This window comes from Neoarius graeffei, chromosome 3, assembly GCF_027579695.1.
Source record: "Neoarius graeffei isolate fNeoGra1 chromosome 3, fNeoGra1.pri, whole genome shotgun sequence".
In the NCBI taxonomy this organism is placed as follows: Eukaryota; Metazoa; Chordata; class Actinopteri; order Siluriformes; family Ariidae; genus Neoarius; species Neoarius graeffei.
In genome coordinates, this window is record NC_083571.1 from 75,136,801 (window position 1) to 75,157,401 (window position 20,601).

Here is a 20,601-nt window from a genome sequence, read left to right on the forward strand (position 1 = left end):
AGGAATAGGATGTTTACGTGGCTGTTACAGCTTTATGACTCGACTCTGGTCTTGGGAATAAGATGTACCATGTTCCCACGGCTATGATTGGTCACTTCAACCCTCTTTCTTCCAGAAACAGATCTTGACCTTATTCAAGTAAAATTCACAAAATGGCAAAAGACATCACAACAAACTTCATAATACTGTTTTTCTTATCAGCCTATTCCGCATGAAATGCATGCTGGCCATTGAAGCCCAAATGGCGAGCATGCATTTTTATGAAATATACCACACACACACACACACACACACACACAAAAACAAACAAACAAAACAAACAAACAACCCAAAGAGCCGTTTCTGAAGTGTTTGTGGGTAACTAAGAGACATGAGTCACAGCACCATCACACGGTCACTGTAGTGACTAACTGGCAGGATGAAGAGAAGAGTGCTCTCCATGTCCTCAATGATGTTCATTAGTGATACACTGGCAGATTGGTCAAGCACACCGAGCTGTCAGCAGGATGTCACCACCTCTCATAAGACTAATGAGCAGGGTGACTTGAGGAGTGACCAAGACGTTCATTAGCACACCAGCATCTTAATTAGATGCGAATGTGTATGGAAGCGAGCATCCAGATTTTAGCCTCTCATGCTGTGAGGTGGTGCAATCGGTTCAACGTACACATTTTTATGCCTCCGCCACCGTAAGGTGCAGGAGGCATTATGTTTTCGGGTTGTCCGTCTGTCCGTGCGTCCGTCCCGAAACCTTGTGAACGCAATATCTCAAAGGCTAATGAAAGGAATTTCACCAAACTTTCACCATTTGTGCACTTTGGGACAAACATGAACTGATTAGATTTTGAGATCAAAAGGTCTAAAGTCAAGGTCACTGTGAGGTCAAATGTCTGTCCGCAAACCTTGTGAACACAACATCTCTCAGGCTAATACAAGTAATTTCACCAGGTCAAGATTACTGTGAGGTCAAATGTTCATCCCCAAATCACAACTTAATAAGGCGTGTAGCCTACCGGGTGGAGGCATCCCCATCGATGCCGTTGGCGTCGAGTTCTATCTAGTTCCACTTGTCTTCATCTCAGACACTCACACAAACACACCCACCCCCACCTGGACAGGTTAACACTTATTCTCAGGACAGTTGTGAAAAGGTCCATTATTTCCTCAAACTCGACAATTATGTGTTTCCTCAATGACTTACACTTTCTGGCACTTTGGTCGATTTATACCAACCACACAGCTATAGTTACCAAGTATACAGTTCCACTGCTAAGCGCATTATACACAAGTGTATCAGGTCTAGCAACACTGCTGCCTTTTTCCAGACTGTGCACAACTACTGGCTACACCTTTTAGGCGTACAGTTAGAAACTACAGCTCACCATTTTCATGGTGTCAGTTTCTGACCACAAGACGAGTGTTAGTGGGCAGGGAGCATGTTGTGTTACCCGACACAGTCACACCAGAAACACACCCGCCATAAGGCTGATGCTATGTCAGTGGCTGTGGCAGAATAATTGTACAACATCTTTAATTTGGGGGGAGACCACACCCCAAGAATTTGGGTTTAGCTACCAAAAGCATATTGTCAAGGTGAAACCTGCTAAGGAGGAAGCCATGTCCTAGAGGTTAGAGAAGCAGCTTTGGAACTGAAAAGGTCACCGGTTTGATTCACTGGACCAGCAGGAATGGCTGAAGTGCCCTTGAGCAAGGCACCCAAGCCCAACTGCTCTGGGTACATTGTACATCACTGGATAAGAGCGTCTGCTAAATGCCATTAATGTAACGCAAGTAAGCTTGACAGCGCGCTGCTGTGCTGATGAGCCTCCCATACGTTTGTATGGGAGATCAGCATGTTTTCGTTTGGCCTTTAAAAACAATTAAAAGTGTAATCTACATAAAATTAGTGTTGATTCAAGAATAAATAACATTTACGGAATATACTGTTAATTTTGTGCGGTGCTGTGATGAGCTTTTACTTTAAGCGTTTAAAATTGCATAATGCAATACACCAAACTCATGGGCGCCGCCATCCTGGGTTTTTCTAGTAATATTCATCACCGGTCCGTGTGTTGTTTTGTTGTTTCCAGCTCGCTCACTGTTGGTTCAATCAGCTTGAAACTCATGATTTCTACCTAGTGGTCAAATCTCTCATGTCGACTTGATGTTCCAATAAAATCTGCTGAACACTTTGCTGTCTAGTGCCCCCGAAAGATCAGATTACTGAGGAAAACGTATCCTTGCTAAAAATCAAATGATTTTCCTAATTTTTTTTTTGAGAGAGAGAAAAGAAGAGGCAGTTTATAAATCAGTAATCCTGTTTTGAAGCGAATTAACAAAAGTTTGACCCTTATACACAGCGCATTCAAGCACCACCGTCATTAGTGATGCTTGGTGTCCACAATGTAAAGTGAACATGTGCGCTAAATTCTGGCTTTTTGGTTTAAACACAAAGGATGGACCAATTTCACTGATGTATTACTTTTAAGCCTTCTAGGTGCATAATTGTGATCTACAAGAAGCAGCTTATCTGTAATTCTTACCCTGATACTCAATTCTAAATCTCTTTTTTTTTGTCTATTAATTTCTGATTGAGGTTTCTCATGAATGGAAAATTAAACCAGCGGAAAATGATTGCTGGTTTGTGACCGGGGCAACGGACAGAAATGGAAATTTTATTATAATTTAAAAAAAAAAAACCCACTGGATTTTCAAATGTTCATAGCTTTTTTTTTTTTCCTGACATATTTACAAAATTAAACTCAGATCTTCACACTAATTTGATACACAACGCTATGACAACTACTTTTAAACATAAATAAATAAATAATTAAAAAAAGCCAGTCATTGCTAATGTAAGGGACATTTAACCATACATTAGGTGTGCTATATGTATAATTTTGACCCCGTGTTGATTTCAGAAAACCCAAAATAAACCTTGTGCAACAAATTTTTTCTATTAAAGATACACAGAATCAATCAAAAAAGTTTGTACTTCCCTAATTCAATGGATATATATTTAATAAAAGACAATTCATGTCTTAATGATGGAGGTTTCTCTTTACTTAGTTGAGCAGTTCTTGACATAGATTACCACAGTTGTGGAGTAGGGCCATTTACTGTATTTTTATTTATTATTTACTGTTTGGTTTCTGACACCTTAAGAAGGCAAGAAATTACACCAATTACCTTCTGATGATCCATACCTGTTAACTGAAAACCATTCCAGGTGACGACTTCACGAAGCTAACTGGCATTTTCTTACCCAGCTTCATGAAGTAGTCATTAAAGTAAACAGTGGCTACTCAGAAGAACCTAAAATGTGACATCTTGGTTTTTAACACTACCACATAATTCCATCTATTTTCCATATGTTATTTCATACTTTTGATGTCTTCAGTATTGTTCAATGTAGAAAATGTTTAAAAAAAAAAAACACCTCTACAAATGAGTAGGGGTGTACAAGGTTCTGACTGGTACTGTATGTTGTCCAATCATTCTGCCACAGAAACAGTTCAAATTTCAAAGCCCAATATTACCCTGATATTCATGTTCCTGTATGTAAACTTCTGACCACAACTGTACATCAGCTCTGAACAGTCATTCCCTCATTCAAGAAGAGGATAAAACAAGTTGAACTCCATGTGAACAGGAGGCCGCCACGACGTAGAATGCTTGTTGTTACCAATTTGTATTTCAGAAATACCCTTAAAATACATAAAAAAGGAAGCTACCAGGACACATTCATCTCATCTCATTATCTCTAGCCGCTTTATCCTGTTCTACAGGGTCGCAGGCAAGCTGGAGCCCATCCCAGCTGACTACGGGCGAAAGGCGGGATACACCCTGGACAAGTCGCCAGGTCATCACAGGGCTGACACATAGACACAGACAACCATTCACACTCACATTCACACCTACGGTCAATTTAGAGTCACCAGTTAACCTAACCTGCATGTCTTTGGACTGTGGGGGAAACCGGAGCACCCGGAGGAAACCCACGCGGACACGGGGAGAACATGCAAACTCCACACAGAAAGGCCCTCGCCGGCCACGGGGCTCGAACCCAGACCTTCTTGCTGTGAGGCGACAGCGCTAACCACTACACCACCGTGCCGCCCCACCAGGACACACACACCAAAAAATTTGACCATACTGGATCAACTCCAAAATCTAAAAATCAGTGTAAATTAGTTCATCTGCTTTTTATAATAGTAACTCTACTTATATCTTGCAAACATTCAACCACTCGTTCTTAAGACATCACACTAATGGGAACGTCAGACACACTTACAACTCAAAAATCAGTGATGGAGGCAGAATGTTAATTTATTTTTGCAGCCTGTTAGGAAAAACATTATTTCAAGCTGCAGTAGCAGTTGCGCTCCTAACACTACATAAGGGTTAATGATAAACATGAAGTTAATAAATCAGACCTGTACGCAATTCCAGGTATTCGGTGAGGTCTTTAAAACATAATTAAGCATAGCATGTTGCACAACAGTTATTACACCCACACCCTTCAAAATAAATCTCATAAGAAGTGCAGGATGACAGGAAGGGAGTGGTGAAACATTTTAAAGACTACTAAGGGAATGCCCATAAACAGATTATGACACACACACAAAAAAAAAAATAAATAATAATAATAATAATAATAATAATAATAATAATAATAATTTCCAAAGATGCAAAGGGACACACAGAACATCACCTTGGCTTAAAACAAACTCTGATTGAAAAACAGATGTGAGCTATCATCTCCGAGCATGCTTACTGTAAATCTAGGCTTGTCAAATCTTGTACATACATATAGATACACATGAGTTTGCTTACAGAGTAGGGTGAATGGGCCACTGTCGATATGGGTGAAGAGACTGAAGTGTGCGAGTGGCTTGGAGAGAGGGAGTCTGCTGAAATATCTCCATCTGCAGGTTAAAACAAAACAGTTCACAAGCACGCCACTGAAAGGGGGGGTGGGGGTTAATTAATTAATAAATAAATGAAATTAAGAATAAAAAAAGTATCCTAAACTCAGAGAGCAGAGAATGGACCTGTACACATGCTGCTAGTGTCTTCCCACTCAGAGAGATCCATGTCCAAGTTCAGACCAGCAGCACTCCCCATCTGTAAAAACATGCAGAACAGCAGCTCCTCTCAGCATCCAGGAAAAAACTCATGCGGTTTTCAAAGATGAAATCCTGCTCACGAACATCAATAACACCAACAAGCTAAACTCAAGAGTGAGTCAGATTCAAACTCAAGTCAGTAAAGCACGCTAAACGAAAGAGAAGCGGACAATGCAAGTGCTCATCTGAAGGACATTATTATATAAATCAGCTAATTTGCAATTAATTAATCAACATCTGAAGTGATCATTGTTAGATTTCATAATCATGTTTTCACAGAAACATAAGTTCATTCTCCATCATATTTGCATCATTTTTCCCAGACAATTTTTATTTTTGCAATATTTACAGTCAGTGTTATAACAGTGGAGTTGCACCAGTAATAAAGAGTGAATGGTTTGGTGAAGGGGCGGGGGTAGACAGACACACGGGTGATGATCAGCTAGCGGGCAGGTCGATATGGCAGAACTCGACCCGGTGTGGATACAGACACACAAGTGTTATAGTTCATAGAGCAGAGTGAGGGATTGTTAATAAGGCTAGCAATGCTAACGAGGAAGTTACCATACTGAACATAAAGGACACCAGAGCTCTAACATCTCACTAGAACATATTGGAAATGCAAAAGAACGGTTCATTATTTATTACTACAGTTATGTTACAGTACATTAGAGACTATTGTCCAATAACCCATTTGTCTGCTTCAGTTTTATTCAGGTGATCTGTACAAGGTCTTCTCTGTACAATGTTTCTATGCTCTGAAACAAACCGAAACCTTACTTATATGTTTCCTTGGCAAAAGGTATCATTACGTTGCTGTTCTGCTTGGATCATTAAAGTGACCTAGAAGAAATTAATGCATTTGGTATAATCAAGTCTCTACAGCAAATAAGTCTCCATCACTTATTTTTTTCCAGCACTCAAGTCTCCATCAATGAACAGTTGATAACTTCAACAAACTAGACTTCATGGTAAAACTATAATGAATTTCCTGGTTATACAGTTGTACTTTGTGACTATACAGTACACAGGTATAGAAGCGAGTTATTTATAATCATGCCCCGTTTTGAATCTGGTTCCTCTCAAGGTTTCTTCCTCAGGTCATCTGAGGGAGTTTATCCTTGCCATCGTCGCCACAGGCTTGCTCATCGGGGATAAATAAATTTATCAGGGATAAAATTAGCTTATATGTTTAAAGTCTAATTTTCTGTAAAGCTGCTTTGCAACAATGTCTGTTAAAAGCGCTATACAAATAAACTTGACAATCATGCGTATGATCCATCCATCCATTTTCCGTAACCGCTCATCCTGTGAAGGGTTGTGGGCGAGCTGGAGCCTATCCCAGCTGACTATGGGCGAGACGCGGGGTACACCCTGGACAAGTCACCAGGTCATCACAGAGCTGACACAGAGCTAACCAACCATTCACACTCTCACCTACGGTCAATTTAGAGCCACCAATTAGCCTAACCTGCATGTCTTTGGACTGTGGGGGAAACCGGAGCACCCAGAGGAAACCCACACAGACACGGGGAGAACATGCAAACTCCACACAGAAAGGTCCTAGTCAGCCACTGGGCTCGAACCCAGAACCTTCTTGCTGTGAGGCGACAGTGCTAACCACTACACCACCGTGCAGCCCCATGCATATATATATATATTTTTTTAAATCACAAGTGTGAATAACACTTCATGTCTGAAGATTCACTCATCCAGGCCAATCAACTCATGGCAACAATTCACCTGAGGGAGGGCTTCCTCAGTTCAGATGAATTCTGTGAGGACGGAGAGGAAATGGTGTCTGAAGGTGTGTGCTAAAACAAGTAAAATAACCCAGATGTATTCGAGTCAGAGCCCACCTCCTTCATTCAGAGATGGTTGCATCACTTTAACAGAAAAAGCCTCCAGGACTGTTAAACTGGTTTTAATAATAAAGTTGCTATTATCATCATCATCATCATCAACAGCAGCAGCAGCTCAGCTTGTATAGCACTCATCACACCCAAGGTTGCTTTACAATTCAAATAAAGCCTACCAAAAGAGGGTCAGGGAGTAATCCGCCCACAATCCCACCAAAAAGCGCGCAAAGGTACATCCCAAACCACCTGCACAGCCACCAGGCACCACCGCACAAAGAGCTAGACAACCCCAATGCCACTGTTTAGACTGGTCTGAGGAGCGGCAGCCTCGAGTGTCTCTGACTTTGGGATCCATACAGTTTACAATAGGGTCATTCCATGTCAATTCACACACCCTCCCCAGTGACACCTCTTCAATTTGCCTGATATTTGTTTTATTAGTGCCTTATGATGTCAAAAGAAAGAATCCAAAATGTTAGCTTCCTAGCTCGAACGTTTTTGAATTTTGGCCCTTCAAAGTTTGGGTGCCACGCCCACTTTTGGGGTCCGGGAATTGTACACTTAATTTGCAAGCATTTTTGGAGGCCCATATTTTTTGTTCTAAGGGGAATATAGACCTGTAAATTGCTATATCTATGTATTCTGGCCCTGTCTATCTGATTCTGCACCTAAAAATAGCACAAGTTTACTAACTTTAGAGATATTAACCCCTTAAAAGTGGATTTTTTTAATGACAAATTTTTTTTTGACATTTCAGGGGTCCATATCTTGGAAAGTTTTTGTGCTGATAGGGTTTAAACTGATTTAATCATCATATTTGGGAACTCTACTGTGTACTTAGAGAGTTTCAGGGCACTCAGAGCTTTGGTGGGGGTACAGGAGGGCCCCAAATATGGCTTCGGGACAAAATTACCGTTTGGTACGTCCTACTTCAGGCCATTAGTTGGCCATGTGGGCACATGATGACTGAAATGAGCCTTTAACCCTATCAACAGACACCTTTTATCAAACTTTTAAGCAAATAAAAACTTTGATTATCCAACTCCTTCAATATAAACTAAGCATTTGTATATGGTACTGTTTTTGCATATTTTCTGAAAAATCCGAAAAGTCCGGAAAGTAGGTCAGTTATTGTTTTAACTGCCAATTCAAATCAAAAGGTACTAAAACACATTCAAATTATAAAATAGTAAGATTAAAACAAGGATAATATCACTGAACACATAATTGAACATATAAACTGACAGTTTACATTTATTAACCCTTTGCACACTGTACACACACACACACACACACACAACTTAAACTACACTTAAGAATAAATTAGTCATGTGATCAGATCAGACAATTTTAATGAGGCATGGACGCCATTTACTGCTGTAAAATACATGTAGGCACAATACAAAACGATTCAATTCAATATAAAACCATAACCAGGCTTGCTGACTGACACTGACAGTTAAGCATGAAATGTACTTTGGAAGAAGCATCTCAATTCTTTCTACATCAACTGCAATAATTTTATAATGCCGATCACTACGACCTTGAATCTCTGGCGCATTTACATAACATATAATGTCTTGAAATGGCACCCAGCATGGTGGATTTTGGCAGTTTTCAGCAGGCCAAGACAGAGTCGTGTTTGACCGTTTCATGAAATGACAATATACATCATTGTGTTCATCAGAACGGTCGACAATGTTTGCCACATACCAGTTGTTGTCATACACACAAGCAATATATTGCCCAGGCTGATATGAACTGAAATCCTCTGCACCATCACAAGCATGACTTGGGGTTGCACTAGAATCAGTACCAATCAGTGGCACCCACCGACACAATGGAAAATGTCAAGTCCTGAGAAATCCTCCGCATCTCCAGTTTTCCATTGGAAATAGGTAGGAAGCTGTGATGAGACCGAGTACCAGGTATTGCCTTGGCTGATGAATACCTGCCCTCAAGTTCGAACTCTTTCTCATGAAGAGAGATGCCCTCACTGGTAACAAATAAGAATTTCACATTCTCAATATGTTTGCTTGCCCACTGATACATCTGTTCAGCAGTGAGAATGTGATCATCAGTGGCCTGCAGACTTGCTCGGGCAACCAGGTGCTTCACAGTACCACCAATACCATCACATGGGCTCTTGCTATGCGATGTGGCAAAATAATGCCATTCAGCCTTCACACCAAAATCCTTTTCATGGTTGCACAAGTTCAAAAAGTTGTTACAGTTTTTGTACTGTGATGCAGCCCCATCACTGAAGTAGATGACTTTTTTCAGATCAGGGATGCTCTAGTGCACTCTTGGCAGAACATTTGCGATGAAGCAGTGAACAGCAGTTGTGTCATGTTTCAGGCAGTCGGATATTACTGCCAAACTATCACACTTAAGTTCATCACTCTTGTTGAAGTACACAGCAAAGGGGTGGATAGTGGCTTGACTATTGTCCCAATGGTGTCCCTGCACAGCATCCTGCACTATGAAGCACTTGGGATCATCCCCTTGTTTGCATCTTTCCCTTTCCTGTTTGAAAGATGCATTTAACTATTAAGTGTATAGTGGTCAGAGTTTGGTTGGATACAGGGAAAGGTGTCAAATGTTAAAAAAAAACAAAAAAAACAGCATTGTGAAACAGCCAGGAAAGGGTTTATCCCTTGTAATTGTCAATATAACTAATGGGGTATTGGGTATAAATAATCTTCCCATAGATTAAAATCACTATATGGGTGTGCTTTTACTACCTTAAACATGAATAGGCAGTCAAAACAGTTGACCTACTTTCCGGACTTAGGATTTTTCAGAAAATATGCAAAAATAGTACCATATACAAATGCTTAGTTTATATTGAAGGAGTTGATCAAAGTTTTTATTGGCTTAAAAGTTTGATAAAAGGTGTCTGTTGATAGGGTTAAAGGTTCATTCCAGTCATCATGTGCCCACATGGCCAACTAATGGCCTGAAGTAGGGCGTACCAAATGGTAATTTTGTCCCGAAGCCATATTTGGGGCCCTCCTGTACCCCCACCAAACCTCTGAGTGCCCTGAAACTCTCTAAGTACACAGTAGAGTTCCCAAATATGATAAATCAGTTGAAACCCCATCAACATAAAAACTTTCCAAGATATGGACCCCCAAAAAGTTAAAAAAATTGTCATTAAAAAATCCACTTTTAAGGGGTTAATATCTCTAAAGTTAGTAAACCTGTGCTATTTTTAGGTGCAGAATTTGATAGACAGGGCCAGAATACATAGATATAGCAATTTACAGGTCTATATTCCCCTTAGAACAAAAAATATGGGCCTCCAAAAATGCTTGCAAATTAAGTGCGCAATTCCCGGACCCCAAAAGTGGGCGTGGCACCCAAACTTTGAAGGGCCAAAACTCAAAAAACGTTCGAGCTAGGAAGCTAAAATTTTGGATTCTTTCATTTGACATCATAAGGCACTAATAAAATAAAAAGGCAAATTGAAGGGGTGTCACTGGGGAGGTTTTGGGCATTTGTGTGAATTGACATGGAATGATCCAATACTCGTACATCTTGTGAAGTATTTACATGAATTTTCATGACTTGTGCTTTACATAAATCATTCTCAGGGTCATTTCCACTACCTTTAACTTCAAGTTCTTATCTTGGTCATTATCAGGTCCATATATGTTGTATATATTTTTCCCCCCCAAGAACAGTTGAGACTATCCAGATCATCTGTGGGTGGTAGAAAAGGGCAACTGGACTTGCTTGAAGATTCTTGAAAACGTTTCACCTCTCGTCCGAAAGGCTTCCTCAGTTCTGTCTGACTAATAGGGAGTATCAGATATTTATCCTCTCCTGGATCAGAATCAGAATTCTGATGACCAGTTCATCTAAGGTGTCATTGAGGCATCATGTTGGTGTGGGTCACTGGAGGCTGGGTGTGACCCACACCAACATGATGCCTCAACGACACCTTAGATGAACTTGTCATCAGAATTCTGATTCAGGAGAGGATAAATATCTGATACTCCCTATTAGTCAGACAGAACTGAGGAAGCCTTTCGGACGAGAGGTGAAATCTTTTCAAGAATCTTCAAGCAAGTCCAGTTGCCCTTTTCTACCACCCACAGTTTACTATGACCTGGATGATTGAGAATCTTCACAGGCATATATCCAGATCATCCATCATCATGTGATATGATCGTACTTGCACACTTCATCTCATTATCTCTAGCCGCTTTATTCTATTCTACAGGGTCGCAGGCAAGCTGGAGCCTATCCCAGCTGACTACAGGCGAAAGGCGGGGTACACCCTGGACAAGTCGCCAGGTCATCGCAGGGCTGACACAGACACCCATTCACACTCATGTTCACACCTATGGTCAATTTAGAGTCACCAGTTAACCTAACCTGCATGTCTTTGGACTGTGGGGGAAACCAGAGCACCCGGAGGAAACCCACACGGACACGGGGAGAACATGCAAACTCCGCACAGAAAGGCCCTCGTTGGCCATGGGGCTCGAACCCGGACCTTCTTGCTGTGAGGCAACAGTGCTAACCACTACACCACCGTGCTGCCCCTGCACACTTCATATTAACCTTTATATCACAGGAAAACAGACTGCATCGTTTGAAACTTGTGTTTCAAAAGATGCAGCTCACCATAAAATGATGGCAGTAGAGATGCATTTTCATGATTGCGTGGAATCTGATGATATTCAAACCATGATAGAGGGAAACTATGGCTTACAAGTTTGCAAAAATACAGTATGTGCTTAGTGCCTCACAGAAATAAAGGTCATCATTTTATTTGCTGTGAATTCAGAACCAGGTTACTTGACAATGCTTTGTGACACTGAGAAGTAGGAGTGTGAAAATGGGTGAAGAACTTAAAGATATTACTAGGCATGTTAACGATTCACCCAATTCACAATTTGATTCAACTCACAATATTGGGTTGATGATTCGATTTTCCAACAACATTTTTGGAAACAAATAAATGAAGGGGAAATTTTATTACCCCCCCCCCCCCAAAAAAAAAAAAAAAATTTCCTATTCAGCATCAACTTAAATATTTTTGTTTAAAAAAAAAAAACCACACACACACACACACACACACACACACACACACACCTTTGTTTCATTTTCTTAATAACCAACAATTATTTACCCACATTTGTAGAGGTTGGAGTAAAATACTAGCCTATTAGCTAAAATATTCCTTTTATTAAACATGAACACATTTAATAACAAATAGGCCTAGTACATTTGTACTACCTCCATTTGCTTCTCTTTTCTTTAGCTTTCAGCTGTCTAAAAAGAGAGCTCTGATTTCTTGTTCAATCTGTTTGTCGTCAATTACACAGCAGCTTGTTCCCATTTTAGATCCGTTTTTTTTTGGCAGCATTAGAGCTGCGTAACTTCTGCCTACAGTGAAGTCGCATGTATTCCTGCTGTTGTACATGTTACAATAACCTAAGCCCTCGACTGTCTAAACACAATTACAGCTGGGAAAGGGAAGAAATTACAGAGCCTGATAATCACAATTTTTATCGTCAACTGATACATTGTTACATGCCTAGATATTACTTTGCAAAAGTTTGATTCATTTTTATAACATGATTACTTCAATGTCTACAAATATTGGATAAATGTGACTAGCATCATTACACACCGAGCTCCAGGTCTGGTCTTTCTTGTGATGCGTTTCATATCTACGCAGTGAGTAATGTCTGTGGAGATGGACACAGAGCTGTGTGCAGATTGTAACTATGATTACATCTGATATCAATTCAAAATGCTGCTTCATGTGATATCTGCTCCACCTCACTGTGATGAAAACTTCATGAGCAACTCTACTGAGAAGAAAGGATGCAAATTTAGATATGGTTTGAAGAGTTAACTGTACACTATTACATGAATCCTGACTAATATTTATCAATTTATCAGCATTTTCTTCATTTCTTGATATAATCAAATGCGGCATAAATGTAAAGTTTCAGTACATTAATACAGAACTGTGTATTCCTCATTTAGCTTATTGTCTGAGTACTTTATTGTCCATTGTATTTATTATAGGATTTATTAATTCATCCTTAATAACCACTTTATGCTAGTCAGGGTCATGGGGTCATTTATACACACATGAAATTTAGTGTAGCCAGTTTAGCAAAGCTTCTTGATCGTAACAGGCCTAGTTTTAGATGCCGATCTTACATTTATAAAAAACAAAAAAAAAACCAAGCCTTTATTTACCATCTTTCTGTTATAAGTGATGGTTTAATCCTGTTTGCTTCACTGTGCTACTAGGTCAGGGAGCATATGTAACCTACTTTGCAAAATTTGCCAAGTCTGGTTTCTCAGTATGAACTCTTTATTTACATCCCAAACAAATTATTTTTACTTGCTGTAATGTCAGCAATCACCATTTTCACCAAAAAAAAAGGAAATACTAAAAATATCGCATTTAAAAACGGGGTTTTTTTAAATAAAAAAACCAAACACATCCGTATCACTCAAGTCTATTATAACATCTGTATTTTTACCTCCGCCAAGGTGGTTATGTTTTCGGTAGTGTTGGTTTGTTTGTCTGTTAGCAACATTATGGAAAAAGTTATGAACGGACTGCTCTGAAATTTTTTCCAGAGGTGTGACTGGGTACAAGTAACAATCCATTAAATTTTGGCGGTGATCCGGATCACCATCTGGATCCTGGAATTTTTTAAAGGATTCTTGGCAGAGGTCTGCGCTCTCCGAGTGCTTTTCTAGTTTTTAAATGACCCATTTACTAACTTTGTGAATAGAAATCATATATTTACATGATATTTTCAAGTTTAAAATGAGACATTTAAGTACACAGAGAACATAAAGCCAGAAATATTTTACACTATTGCTACAGAACTTGAGAATATTTATAGCTTATCTACATTCCAGAACTCCGCTCACAATCTCTCATTTCAGAAATTTCTGTGATACATTTATTACCAAGCTGCTAGCAGTTTCTGGGTTTTTTTTTTTATGTCCAAACTACATCAAGAAGTAACACTTTGCCTAAGGATTCAAGCACAAAACACGAAGATAAAAGCAGTTATTGGTAACACATATGACCAGAAATAAAGCAGAATGAGCATTTTCTAAGAGCATGCATATTAAGCTACTTCAAATGTGTCCACATGTTTATGATGCAATGAACTCATTTGATATTCCATATTAATGAAGTAAAAAACAAAATGATAAATATAATATTTCAAATTAGAAGTGACATGTGCAGGTTTCAATTTTTCGTCTTATAAAATCTTTTATTCAAATAAGGAATCACTTATCCCAGCTTTTTATTGAAGAGTTGGTATGTGGACACATTGTTATTAAGCATTAGCATATTAGCACAAAGCACATTTACAGGACAGGTGCAAGGATGAGGAATCTGTTGTGGTATGTGGTTGTAGAGTGCATGGACGGATAAGCATCAGACATTTCAGTAACTCTATAACAGGTTCACTAGTTATCTACAATTTGTAAGAGAGAGTTATATTCTTAATTATGGCAGACATCTGAGACAAGCATGCAAACATACAGATAGGCAAAGATAGACACACAAAGAAGCGACCAACTTGCTGAAATATTTTTGCAACAAATCTCACAGTTATGAAACCCCAACAGCAAATCAGTCACCTTGTTAAACACTTTCATCATTCTTGAAATAAACATACTTTTAGATAAAGAATCTATAGAGTAACAAACTCCTAAAAGCAAAAAGTTACATGTCACTTGAACAGACTGAGCAGCACACCACACCACCTCTGAGGTTCGAACTGATCCCACTCAGTAGTTTAGGTCCTTTTAGGGTTAAATGGGTATCTAATGTATGAACCATGCTTTTAACCTGAGTAAAAAGGTTGCATGCCACAAATAACACTTATTATGGATATAATAATTGCATATTAAATGATGCAATACTTTTATACCAATTTCCTATATGTGGTTTCAGGGCTCTTTTTATGTGCATAATTAAACAGCATAATTAAACAGCAGCCTACAAACAAACATTACAACAAGCCCAGATTTATGAATTTATATCTGAACTTGTATATTACCACCAAAAACAAGACTTCGCAAATTTTGCAAAGTAGCCTCCAAATATAAACAAATACCGCCTGACTATACTACAGCCTACTCGGATTTACTTTTATAAGTACCGTATTTTTCGGACTATAAGTCGCACTTTTTTTTCCATGGTTCGGCTGGCCATGCGACTTATACTCCGGTGCGACGTATATATGTTTTTTTTTTTCACCGCGGAATAACTGGAGCTAATGCCGAATCTGACGACAGCCACGCAGAAGAGGAAACGGCGCTTCGTCTGCCGCTGGAGTTGGCAGAGTTGTTCAGAAGCGACACCAAGGATGAGGAATTCAATGGATTTGCTGATTTGGAGTGAAATCGTCAGCTTGATAAATTTGATTGACCTGTGTTTTATTATTAATGATAGGCCTATAGTTATTTAAATAAGTTATGTAATGATTTTAGGCAGTGCTTAATTTGTGAAGTGGGAGGTCCCAGAACGCAGGAGGTGGGTGGGTCTGGCGACTCAAAAAAAAAAAAAGGCGGGGGGTGGTTTACTATAACTTTACGCACACGCGCTTATTGTGTGTGTAAAAAAAAAAAATAAATAAAATAATAATAATAATAATAATAATAATAATAATATCAGACATGATCTTAGAAAACGCTTTAGTGATGAACAGTTACAGACAGTAATATGTCGTGATATAAATTTTTTTTTTTTTATTAGGCTATATATTAAATTATATATTAAATTTATCTTCTAAAATAACAGACTGTACTCATATCACAACCGGTTTATTTCACCATTGGAGATCAGATCACACAAGACATGAATTAAATGACTCATTTTAAGGATTTAAAGGTATTTAAAAGCAGTGCCAGCAGGGACTTCGTGGCTCAGGTGGGTAAGGCGCCATACCATAAATCCGGGGACCCGGGTTCGATTCCAACCTCCGGTCATTTTCCGAGCCCTCCCTGTTTTTCTCCTGCTCATTAAAAGCAGTGCCAGCAAACACAAGTGCAATCAATTCAAGTAATAGTTAAGAAATAAAGGGTTTACAAAACAAGTTGGAGAATTCATTTAAAAAATTTTAGTAAGCTTTCTTGTTTTTTTGCCATTTTTTCCACAGCGCAAGCTAACGGCTACAAAAAACCCGGTGTTCTATTGAGTATACACCCCATGTCCCCCCCTTCCCCTTTCGCATAGATTTTGTGGATGTCATAGGAGAGAAATCAACAACAGATATTAAAATCAAAACCGAACACTAAACACATTTTTATCTATTTAATTTATTGTTTGATTTTTTCCTTTTGTGATGGTCACGGAGGTGATCTGATCCATTTAAATAGCTGCCGGAACACCGAATGAAAATAGCTGCCGGATCCAACAACGGAGGTTACGGATCTTGTTCCGTCATGTTCCGGCTCAAATTAAGCCCTGATTTTTGGCCTATAGGCTATTGAATAACTTGATGTTACGGTACATATTCAGCCAGTTTTTCTCTGGGCTATTATAAATGATTTTGTTTTGCATTTTTAAAAATAACTCTCCTTCCAAGATGAACTTTATTCTTCGTCTCTGATGTTATGGTGTTAATGGTCTGAATAATGTTTAATGTTTTTATCTGATATGACGTTAACTGGCAGGCGCACTTTCTGCCTGTTTTTTTTTCTCTGAGCGGTTGTTGTTGGGGTTTTTTTTTCACTAGATGGTTGTTTTTACTACCATACCTGTCTTTGGAGATGATATACCTATAGCCTACTTGGCCTCCGATTTGATGAAATAAAATTCGACAAAAATGAAGAATGACACTCCTCGATGATGACTACAGCTTTAATAACAAAGATGAAAGAGCCATGGGGCGATAATAAGCCCTACCGGTAAAAATATTCTAAAAGTAAACTGATTAATGCATCAGTAATAGGCTAATATTAGTTATAATAATAATATAGGCTATTAGTAATAACGATAGTGATAGTATTAAAGATAGTAGTAGATATCTAAAATAATCAGACTAGGCTACTTACAGGGCAAAGGGCGGGTTATCACTGCTCAGCTGTTCGTTTATTAAATAAACAATGCAGTCGCGCAGTAACCACGTGCCGCTTATCAGATAGAATCACAGATTCTATGGATAGAATAACCCTTCAAAAAAGTGCGACTTGTAGTCTGGTGCGACGTATAATATATATATATATATATATATATATATATATATATATATATATATATATATGTTTTTTTTCGTCTTCATAATGCATTTTTTGGCTGATGCGACTTAAACTCCGGAGCGATGTATAGTCCGGAAAACACGGTACTTATAGTACCAAATATGGCTCGTGTCACCATGAAGCAGACACAAATTAGGAGGTACCTCATTTCCACATTCAAATATCTTTAGATATTAAAACACCTCCAGACTGTGTGCTGTCCTGCTGTGATAACTCAGCAAAACAGGGTTATTCACGAGAGAAGTAGTTATTTGTGTGTGTGTGTGTGTGTGTGTGTGTGTGTGTGAGAGTGAGAGTGAGAGACATCTTTGTACTTACATAGCCAGCATTCTCGAGAGCCTGTAGCAACTCCTCAGCATCTCCCAGGCCATCCAACTCATCAAACAAACTGATATCTACACAAAAAAGAAAGACCATGATGATCATGAAAATATAGTTGAGTATTTGAACATCAGTATAATTTTATTGCACATAAACTGATATGGTGTGCTGATGCGCATCACCACGAAGTGAAGCTTTTTAAAAAAAACAAAAAAACAAAACAAAAACAACAACAGACATTCCTCTTCTACAAAACTAATTTGCCAGCACTCAATTATTTATTTATTAACATCATACTTTTTATCCCCCCGGCATATAATGCAGGGCAATATTGCTATTGCTCTGTCCATCTGTAAACATTTTAGTTTCTGGAGCATAACTCAAACTATTCGGAATTTTTTCACAAAACCTGACAGTTAAGTGATTAGAGGAGTTGTGCCTTTTGACATTTTGGGATTTCTCCAATTTTTATTTTTGCTGTATTTCCATCGCAACCAGTTCAACTTAGGAAAATTTGGAGTGGGGTTTTATGCGGGGGCCAGGGAATACATCATCTCCTGATGACATGTTTATAATGTCCTATGTTACCCATCCTGGCCATGTGTTTATATAACACCATTAGATCCTGTATATTTCCTAACAGTCAAACACCAGATATCTTATAACAGTGTTATAATCACAGGAGAACTCCAGTCATCAGTGTTAAACCCATACACGTGTCTACTTTTAGACAACTTTACCACATCAGTGATCATGTACTTTTTTTTACCGAATGACATTGTGTGTTTAATATTAGCTTTCAATTATGCTGAGTGGCCGACATACAAGTCCCTGTGAATGAGCTGTTACTATAGAAACCATAGAGTCATTCCATATCAAATCAGAGACAGTCCCAGGTCTCCTTCTCACATTCCCCTGAAAACACTCAGGGTACTCCTCTTCCAAACTTATGGAGAAATCCCAAGTATTACATCTGTCTCTAACATTTTTGAAACTACAACCCTTTGAAACTAATTTTATGCATTTTTTCCGAACAAGCCTTCCGGTCCAAATTCTGACATCCATCACTCCTTTGGTGCGACATGTGCAGCTTTGAAACTTTGTGCCCACGGCTAACTCCTGTAGAATTCAAAAATAAATATAATCAGAGCAGGTGTATCTTATGCCCTGTGTCCGAAATCACTCACTACATAGTGGACTATATAGCGAGTTCACCATTTTGTATTGCTGTCTGAACGTACAGTGAGAATTATTACACTCTGTATAAAATAGTGGCCTCATAGTATCTCTCAGTGCACCATGAAAAGTAGTGTACAACCACTGAGCACCATATAAAATCTGGAGAGCTCATAGCCTATTCCCTGCTGTAGAGAGGAGTGAAGCCACTTGGCCGCCATATTACCACTCCCATCGCGTGTATTTGGCTTGTGCGTTAAACCGTGGCATCTGATCAAATTTGCCCCCCCCCAAAAGTATCTCCTGACTCACCCCCCATTACCTCCTTTTATTTTCTATACTTTACCTATATTCCTTACAGTGCTCCCCTTCACCATTATTGTTTTTCCCCCTTTTTCAGTTCAGTTTCTGACCATTTTTAATGGCTCCTTTTTTTCTTACTATTTTCTCTTCTACGGTGTACCTTTCTCTTGCATATATTTCTTCCTCCTTTTCTCAAATCATCTTCATCCGCTTATCCAGGGCTGGGTCGCGGAGGCAGCAGTCTGAGCATGGAAGCCCAAACTTCCCTCTCCCCAGACACCTCGGCCAGCTCCTTGGGAAGAACTCCGAGGCGTTCCCAGGCCAGCCGAGAGACATAGTCCCTCCAGCGTGTCCTGGGTCTTCCCCGGGGCCTCCTCCCGGGGGGACATGCCTGGAACACCTCCCCAGGGAGGCGTCCAGGAGGCATCCGAAACAGATGCCCGAGCCACCTCAGCTGATTCCTCTCGATATGGAGGAGCAGCGGCTCTACTCCGAGCTCCTCCTGAGTGACTGTGCTTCTCACCCCATCTCTAAGAGAGCGCCCAGCCACCCTGCGAAGGAAACTCCTCATTTCGGCCGCTTGTATCCGCGATCTTGTTCTTTCGGTCATTACCCAAAGCTCATGACCATAGGGGAGAGTCAGAACATAGATCGACTGGTAAATCGAGAGCTTCGCCTTTTGGCTCAGCTCCTTCACCATGACAGACCGGTAAAGCGACCGCATCACTGCGGAGGCTGCACCAATCCGCCTGTCGATCTCACGCTCCATCCTTCCCTCACTCATGAACAAGATCCTGAGATACTTAAACTCCTCCACTTGAGGCAGGACTTCTCCACCAACCTGAAGAGGGCAAGCCACCCTTTTCTGGTCGAGAACCATGGCCTCAGACTTGGAGGTGCTGATTCTCATCCCAGCCACTTCACACTCGACTGCAAACCGCCCCAGTGCGTGCTGAAGGTCCTGGTTTGAAGAACCCAACAGGACATCATCCACAAAAAGCAGGAGATTAAATCCTGTGGTTCCCAAACAGGATTCCCTCCAGCCCCTGGCTGCACCTAGAAATTCCGTCCATAAAAATTATGAACAGAACCGGTGACAAAAGGACAGCCCTGCCGGAGTCCAACATGCACTAGGAACAGGTCTGACTTACTTCCGGCAACGCGAACCAGACGTCTGCTCCATTCGTACAGGGACTGGACAGCCCTTAGCAAAGAGCCCCGAACCCCATACTCCCGAAGCACCCCCCACAGGATACCACTAGGGACAAGGTCGAATGTCTTCTCCAGATCCACAAGGCACATGTAGACTGGTTGGGCAAACTCCCATGAACCCTCAAGCACCCTATGAAGGGTATAGAGCTGGTCCAGTGTTCCACGACCAGGACGAAAACCACATTGTTCCTCCTAGATCTGAGGTTCGACTATTGGCCGAATTCTCCTCTCCAATATCCTGAAGTAAACCTTCCCGGGGAAGCTGAGAAGTGCGATTCCCCTATAATTGGAGCACACTCTCCAGTCCCCTTTCTTAAAAAGAGGGACCACCA

At 40.0% G+C, this 20,601-nt stretch overlaps 1 protein-coding gene across 1 annotated transcript in view; it reads right to left on the reverse strand.

Annotated features, from left to right (window-relative positions):
* atf6 (activating transcription factor 6) overlaps nucleotides 1-20,601 on the reverse strand; it is a 139,797-nt gene that overhangs the window by 108,421 nt on the left and 10,775 nt on the right. The window contains exons 2-4 of the mRNA XM_060917325.1: nucleotides 17,576-17,652; nucleotides 5,055-5,127; nucleotides 4,837-4,928 (exon numbers count right to left, since the gene is read on the reverse strand). Coding sequence (XP_060773308.1) covers nucleotides 4,837-4,928; nucleotides 5,055-5,127; nucleotides 17,576-17,652 — 242 coding nt within the window. The remainder of the gene's footprint in view (nucleotides 1-4,836; nucleotides 4,929-5,054; nucleotides 5,128-17,575; nucleotides 17,653-20,601) is intronic.